General features: G+C 39.0%; 1 protein-coding gene across 1 annotated transcript in view; it reads right to left on the bottom strand.

The window, feature by feature from the left end:
- Positions 1-526: 526 nt before the first annotated feature.
- Positions 527-8,666, bottom strand: part of NUP133 (nucleoporin 133) — a 74,623-nt gene continuing 66,483 nt past the window's right edge. Inside the window, exons 25-26 of the mRNA XM_003790985.3 lie at positions 5,879-5,967; positions 527-868 (exon numbers count right to left, since the gene is read on the bottom strand). Coding sequence (XP_003791033.1) covers positions 732-868; positions 5,879-5,967 — 226 coding nt within the window. The 3' untranslated portion in view covers positions 527-731. The remainder of the gene's footprint in view (positions 869-5,878; positions 5,968-8,666) is intronic.

Raw genomic sequence — 8,666 nt, 5'->3', positions numbered from 1 at the left:
TATGGACCCAGCTGAGGAGAGAGGCTGAAGCAAGAGGATCACTTGAGCCAAAGAGTTTGAGATTGCTATGAGCTATGATGCCACCACACCCTACATACTGTCTCAAAAAAAAAAAAAAAAAAAACTTATCAGTGTTAATTTATAGACAGGTTAGAAAGTCACATGAATGACTGATTCACTAAAATATTTTCATTAGTATTCATTTATGCAGAAAAATTTTATTTATTTATTTACTTTTATGTAGAAAAATGTTTAATGTTCCTGACAGTTCATGAGTTAGGGCCTTCTCTGCTTTGGTTTTTTGGCCCACAACAAATCAGCAAAATTTCAACATTTATCTTACTAGATTTTCCCCTAATGGGAATTCAGAGACAATCTAGTGCAATCCTGTGATTTGTAGAATTGTACAAACTGAGGCCTGGAAGTGATTTGTCCACACCAGCAAGCAGAACAAGACAAGAACACCAGAACCCTCAACTGGGACTAAAAGGAAATAGTAACAAGTACACAAAAAACAAGTAACTAATTTCAGGTAGAAAAAAGGGGTAAATAAAATATCCTAGAACTGAAAATCGTAACCATAGTTACATAACTATCTCATATCACCTTCCTTATAAAGTACAAAAACAGGAGATATTATAAAATTGTACAAATTTTTAATTGTTTAATCCTAAAATTTTTGTAAGGACACTCTATACACATTTTAGAAATAATGAACCATTTAGAAAAAGTTACACTTGTCCCTGAACATAATATTCATAATTTGCTTTCAAAACAAACTCAAAGTAAGAGTTGGACTTTAAGCTTCCAAGCTGCTCTGCCTGTAGCAGGCCTCTCACCTCCGGCAGGTATTCACTGAGCTGAATGCCTAGAAACAAACAGAAAAAGTCATTTTTTTATTTTTACAAGACTCTCAAATGAACTAAGATGATTGATGATAAAAACACCTGTGTTTCTATTTAAAATATAATGTCACTCTGCTCTTGGGAAACTCTCCTGAATTCCTTCCATCTGTCAAACACACTTCCAAGTCTAACAATGTGACATTCATCCTTCAGGGGCTGCTCCAGCGTCTTTCCCCCTAGTGGTCAAAATAGCCATTACATTTAAAGTCTTGAATTAGATCTGAAAAGGTTTTAATCTTTTCCCACATACTATCAATGTGAAAGTTTTTAACTAATAATCATTGAAAACAAGTATTTTAAGCAATTTCATGTTCTCCTATTTGGGAAATAATACAGTAGAAGCAATGTCATGAAATCTAGCTATTGTCCCTGAAATATAGTCAGTTTGTTAAGTTTACAATTAGGCAGAAGAATCATTTCTTCACAAGTCATCTATACAGCTAGAAAGCCAATGAACACTAATTAAATGAACTAAGTTGAGATCTGTGTAGCTACAAAAAAGTACATACTATAATTTTCTCATCAAAGAAAACTGAAGAAAGTTTTTAAAATTAGTAAGCAAATGATATTACACAATTTGTTATATTACCATAAGGTTCTAAAAATCAAATACTGATTTTAAAAAATCCTCAAAGTGCCTACCATTTTTTAATATTTGTCATACAATAAAAATCTAGGTTAATAAATGTAATGAGGTTAAATCTGAAACATTCTATATCATTTACTATGATTAACACACTCTCAACAAATACTTTGTGAAACAGTATTACACTTGTAAAGACATCTATTAGTTTAGTTTTGTTTTAAGAGACAGAGTTTCACTATGTGGACAGTGGAGTGCTGTGGTGTCACTGCTCAAGCAACTTCAACTCTTGGGCTCCAGTGATTCTCCTGCCTCAGTCTCCCAAGTAGCTGGGACTACAGGCGCCCACCACAAAGCCTAGTTTTTGTTGTTGTTATCATTGGTGTTTGGCAGGCCCCAGGCCAGGTTCAAACCCACTAGCCCCAGTGCATGTGGCTGGTGTCCTAGCCCCTGAGCTATAGGCCCTGAGCCATCAATTAGTTTTGAAAGATCAGTTCTCTAAAGAAACTTAACATCTTCTTTGACTCTTATTTTTAAAGTGCATGCCTTCTGTTTAGACCTAACAGGATGGTCTGTTTCTTCAGAGCAGGAGTTAGAACTCTGGCTGCTCTAAGTTGGCTACGTAGGGAACAGGGTCTATGTGAGTAAAGGTGGCTGAGGGGCATCTTGGTAAACTCAGAGCCAATGACCCAACCGAAGGGGTCAAGGCTCTTTGGTTCCAGCTAACTGCTGCCATGCCATGTAAATATTTAGTCTGTGGAAGGCAAATCTTTTGATTTTTCAAGAGAAATCAGAAAAGAACTTTTAAGAACTGTCTATTCTCAACTGTTAAATGTTGATGACTAACTAGAAAAAATTTAAACTGGATGTAAAGATATGTGCATTCTGTTCTATATATAATATCCTTCAGGTAACATGAACAAACCAACCATGTGGGTAATTTAAATATTTCTGTAGGATAAATTCATCCCACAGGCTGAAGAAGCTGTTGAGCCACCAATCCCCATGAGATATAATGTGAGGTGATCTCTATCTTCCCACCTTCAGAACCCATCCTTTGAAAATATTTACTATTGTTTATGAAAGCCACAGTATTAAAAAGGTTCCCAAATATTTTTGGCCTGCCTGTCATTATAATAAATACACATACCTTTTATTTACATATTTTTTATTTATGTATAAGTTTCTAGTCTAAGCACCGGGGCTCACACCTGTAATCCTAACACTCTACAAGGCTGAGGTAGGACGATTGCCTGAGCTCAGGAGTTGAAGACCAGCCTGAACAAGAATGACACTCTGTCTTTACTAAAAATAGAAAGATTAGTAAGGCATTGTGGTGCATGCCTGTAGTCCCAACTACTGGAGAGGCTGAGTCAGGAGGATGGCTTGAGCCAAGGAGTTTGAGGTTGCTGTGAGTTATGATGATACCAAAGTACTGTACCTGGGGTGACAGAACAAGACAGTCTCTTTAAAAAAAGGCCCAAAAATTTCTACTAGTTTTTATCCTCCGGTCAAAATTTAATAATTATTTTTAGGCCAGGGACAGTGCCTCACAGCTGATAATTCCAGCACTCTGGAAGGTGGAAGGCCTAGGTGGGAGGATCCCTTGAGCTCAGGAGTCTGAGACTAGCCCTAGCAAGAGTGAGACACTGTCTCTACTAAAAATAGAAAAAAACAAAAACAAAAACAAACTTAGCCAGGCATTTTAGTGGGCACCTATAGTCTCAGTTACTTGGGAGGCTGAGGCAAGAAGATTATCTTGAGTTCAAGAATTTGAGGTTGCTGTAAGCTGTGATGCCACAGCACCCTATCCTGGGCAATAGAGAGGCAACTCTGTTTCAAAAAAAAATTATTTTTATAAAATTCTGAATTTTGTTTCCACACCTGTTTTCCACCTATGTTTTACTATGCATCTACCAAGAATAGCAAAAACTGCAGTGACCCTGAAATATCAGTACTACATACTTTTTTTGTAGACAGAATCTCACTTTGTTGCCCTCAATAGAGTACTGTGGCATCACAGCTCACAGCAACCTCAAACTCTTGGAATCAAGCGATTCTCCTGCCTCAGCCTCCCAAGTAGCTGGGACTACAGGTGCCCACACTATGCCTTGCAGTGCTACATTCTTAATTAGACACAATTCAGTTCTGTAGCACTTTTATAATAACCTACTTTATGAAAATCATCAGATTTGGATCCAAATGCTATCTAATAATCTATTAGTTTCAACTAGGACGGTTAAATATCTCAAACATGGACAAAGAAATTGATCATTATTCAATTATTTCTTTAATTCCAAATAAAGAGAAAGGTGTAGAAAGGTATTTTAGTTCTTCCTGGATTTCAAGTACTTTTCAGCAAAAGCAAAAAAATTGCAATATCCCTTCATTTATTTTATTTTTTATTTTTATTTTTTGACAACTAAAAGGTTTAATTGACCTTCCTGTCATTTGCTCAGTTTTGACTTATTAAACATCCTGTCAGTTCCAAGGTATTAGGTGTCCATTTGCCAATTCTTACCACATTAGTAATTAGTTATAAAATTGCATCAGCTATAAAAAGAGACTAAAAATCAGAAAAGTAATTCAGGGCGATCAATGTGGATAGGCTCTGAAATAAAAGCTTCTGGAATGAACAAAGAGTTTGCATCTCTACTTCAGAACAGGGCTGGTGTGGCTAATTCCAAATTTTATTTGGGTTAGTAAGTGACTCCAAAGTGGAGGACTGTAAACACAGGGCAGAGAGTCGAGGGAGTAGAATCAGGTACACAGCAGCTGGGGCTCTGGACCGGCAAATAACTTGGTATATGCAAACAAATGTTCACTGAGCACCTACTAGGTTCCAGACAGGAGACTGAGCATGTTTTGTGTAGATGAAATAATGTCTCTAGCAGATATATAAAAAAATATATATAATTTATTTATATTCAAATGTATGTAAATGTCAAGATGATGAATAAAATGCACATTCTTTTAGAAGGACTGAATTTACAAAGGCTTTTTGTATCTTTGTATTTGTAAAGATCAGAAAACTTGAGGTTAGTCAATTTTTTTGCATGTTACCTGGACTTTGGAATCACATATTTGGATCTAATTATTCCATAACAAATGAGTCACACTTTATTGTGTGCAAATTCTTTCTATCTAACCATATTTTAAGTACCCAGTAATATGAAAGGTGAAAGTAGAGTCCTCAAATTCACCATTCCCTCCAGAATCAACATCTATCCAGAAATGCCTCTTTACCTATTTGTGTGTTTATCAGAAAATGGAATTTTGTTTACTCCCTTCAGTATAAAACATGTGCAAACATATTCCCTCCTTTTTGTTTCTAAACTGAATTACAGAATGTTAATGTCTAAAATGGATTTGAAAAATTTTGTTTCTTCTGTTTTGTTTTTTTTTGAGATACAGTCTCACTTTGTCACCCTCAGTACAGTGCTGTGGTATCACAGCTCACAGCAATGTCCAAATCCTGGACTTAGGCAATTCTCTTGCCTTGGCATCCCAAGTAGCTGGGACTGCAGGTACCCACCACAACACCCAGCTATTTTTAGAGACAGGGTCTCACTCTTGCTCAGGCTGGTCTCGAATCTGTGAACTCAGACAACCCACCCTCCTTGGCCTCCCAGAGTGCTGGGATTACAAGCATGAGCCTGGGCCTTGTTAGTTTCTTCTTAAGCATGGTATAGTCTATTTAGTAGGGAATATACAAAAAAAAGTTTATTATCTCATTTCAAATTCTCAATCTGCATAAAGAAGTCACTGAAATGGCTCGGCGCCTATAGCTCAACCGGCTAAGGCGCCAGCCACGTACACCTAAGGTGGCGGGTTCGAATCCCCAGCCTGGACCCGCCAAACAACAATGACGGCTGCAACCAAAAAATAGCCGGGTGTTGTGGCGGGCGCCTGTGGTCCCAGCTACTTGGGAGGCAGAGGCAAGAGACTCGCTTAAGCCCAGGAGTTGGAGGTTGCTGTGAGTTGTAATGCCACAGCACTCTACCCAGGGGGACAGCTTGAGGCTCTGTCTCAAAAAAAAAAAAAAAAAAAAAAAAAAAAGAAGTCACTGAAAAATAAAAGCAAATGATTATTTCTGTCAGTATCAGTACAGACTTCGACTTCCAGTTTGTGGTTCAACAGTTCTGACTGGTGTTCCCAGTCTACCCGAATCAGCATGGTAACTTAGCCCCCAAGGTCACCCCAGGATGTGGGGAGGTACATGCCCCCCCAGGTGCAGAGGGCAAGCAGAAGCCCTTGCTCTACTGCATGCAAATCTCTCTAATTTTATGTATAATACGATTTTATCTTAAATGTCCCTGTCATTTGATCCCATTATTCTATAATTTCTGAAACTGAGAAGTGACACTGTAATTTTAAAAGTAACACTTACCATCTTTTAAAAGTTTCTGCAAAATTTTCACAAATATACTATCTTTAGATACTTCAATTGGATCATCTTTACCATCTGAACTGGACCAGCTGGAAAACAAAATCCTTATGAGGGAAAGTGAAATGATCGACAAAGCTGAAATCCATGACTTCTGTTAGTTATTGTGGTTCTGTTGTGGTGGCTGGGGGAGACGGATAACATGGAGTTTTGTGAAACTGTCTCATATCATTTAAATAAAGCAGCTTTAAATGCTGGATGTACTTAACAGTCGCTACACTAGATATGAGATGCTACACTGGAGTAGCTACTCATCCAACAGAACCAAAATAGATTTGATTTCAAAAACCAAATATTGTAGTGAGGATTCTATTAGTAATTAACAAACCGAGTACGCCACAAAGTATAATCTTTCAGAGCACAAGCAATAGTTATAATACATTACAAAGTAGTCTACTCTTCAAAACATAGCAACCAATGCCTGGTATAAAATAAGAGAAGCCTTCTTTATGTAACTAGGACTATCTACTACTGAAATAGAAACACACAAAACCACTATTTTATACTCAATGAATATATCCCATACGATACCTTAAAAAATTTAAAGTGAAGCCAAGACAAAGAATTTCAGTCAAAATGACATCATCTGCTTGTATGATTGGGTGGACTAAGAAATCACATAGGTGACCTCTAAGTCCAAATTTAACAGCAATTTTATTTATTTATTTTATTTTTTTGAGACAGAATCTCAAGCTGTCGCCCTGGGTAGAGTACCATGGCATCACAGCTCACAGCAACATCCAACTCCTGGGCTTAAGTGATTCTCTTGCTTGAGCCTCTGAAGTAGCTGGGACTACAGGCACCCGCCACAATGCCCAGTTCTTTTTTGGTTATAGTTGTCATTGTTGTTTAGCAAGCCCAGACTGGATTCAAACCTGCCAGCTCCAGTGTATGTGGCTGGCACGCTAGCTGCTTGAGCCACAGGCACCGAGCCTTAACAGCAATTTTAACTGTTCGAGAGTGATTAGAGGAAGGAAAAAATGCTTTAGTAAAAATTGCCCTTCTGCAATTTCTCCCCATAGGAAAAAGGAAAATTGTGAGCAGGAGAAAGCTTTTAGCATTCAAATCATGTTCCCTTTAAAAGTCTTTTCCTAAGGATGGCGCCTGTGGCTCAAAGGAGTAGGGCGCCAACCCCATATGCCGGAGGTGACGGGTTCAAACCCAACCCTGGCTAAAAAAAAAGTGTTTTTCTAGGCTCGGCACCGGTCACACAGTGGTTACAGTGCCAGCCACATACACCAAGGGTGCTAGGTTCAAACCCAGCCCAGGCCAGCTAAACAAACAGTGACAATTCCAACAACAAAAAAGAAATAGCCAGGTGTTGTGGCGGGCACCTATAGTCCCAGCTACTTGGAAGGTGAGTTTGAGGTTGCTGTGAACCATGACACCACAGCACTCTACTGAAGGCAACATAGTGAGACTCTGTCTCAAAAAAAAATAATAAATAAAATTCTTTTTCTAGAAAGAATCCCTTCCTACAACTGATTGTTCTTAGTCTTTCTTTGCCATTGAATCTTAACATAAACACCATTTCCATAGATGGAAACCCTCCTCTGTTAGAAGGAGATGGCTTGAGAAAGAAGTACCTAGTAACTTAGGAAACAGCACTGATCCTCACCTTGCAGGAACTTACCTTTCAGGTTTTTTTTTTTTAGAGACAGAGTCTCACTTTATCGCCCTTGGTAGAGTGCCATAGTATCACAGCAACCTCTAACTCTCGGGCTTAAGTACTTCTCTTGCCTCAGTCTCCCAAGTAGCTGGGACTACAGGTGCCTGCCACAACACACAGCTTTTTTTTTTTGGCTTGGGTTCAAACCACGAGCCCTGGTGTATGTGGCTGGTACCCTAACCACTGAGCTATGGAAACCGAACCGTATTTTCAGTTTGTTTAAAAACAAGTAGCTTCAATTCTTGGCTGGTACAACTACCTTGACTTCAGCAAAAATAATGAGTATACTTTGCAAATGCATCCTAGAAAAAGTGCTACAACACTCACTGCTGAGTATCACTACCATGGCCAAGATGGCCAAGGGAGGACTTTGAAAGCGTCCGCAGTCATATTCAGCAATGAAGTATTATGGCACTTTTTCTAGGATGAGTTCATGAATGTAATTGTCCAACTTCATGTGTATTTCTATAAAAATAGACAAAATCAGGGGCGGTGCCTGTGGCTGAAAAGGGTAGGGCGCTGGCCCTATATGCCGGAGGTGGCGGGTTCAAACCCAGCCCCGGCCAAAAACTGTAAGAAAAGAAAAAGAAAAAAGGTAGCTATAAAAAATTTAAAAAATAGACAAAATTTTATGTATTTATTTTTTCTTTGAGACAGAGCCTCAAGCTGTCACCCTGGGTAGAGTGCCGTGGTGTTATAATTCACAGCAACCTCCAACTCCTGGGGCTTAACCGATTCTCTTGCCTCAGCCTTACAAGTAGCTGGGACTACAGGTGCCCACCACAGGGCCCGGCTGTTTTTGGTTATAGTTGTCATTGTTTGGCAGGCCCGGGCTGGATTCGAACCCGCCAGCTCTGGTGTATGTGGCTGGTGCCTTAACCGCTTGAGCTACAGACCCTGAGCCAAAAATAGTCTAAATATTAAAATCAAAAGAAGTGGTTACCAGCCTGAGTTAAGAGGAAGACCCTGTTTCTACCCCAAATAGAAAAACTACAGCTCGGCGCCTATGGCTCACGTGGCTAAGGCGCCAGCCATATATACCTAAGGTGGTGGGTTCGAATC

Source organism: Otolemur garnettii, unplaced genomic scaffold (assembly GCF_000181295.1).
Source record: "Otolemur garnettii isolate 467f Iridium unplaced genomic scaffold, OtoGar3 scaffold00045, whole genome shotgun sequence".
NCBI lineage: Eukaryota > Metazoa > Chordata > Mammalia > Primates > Galagidae > Otolemur > Otolemur garnettii.
The sequence above is the reverse complement of the archived record's forward strand: the minus strand, read 5'-3'. Positions and strand labels throughout refer to the sequence as shown.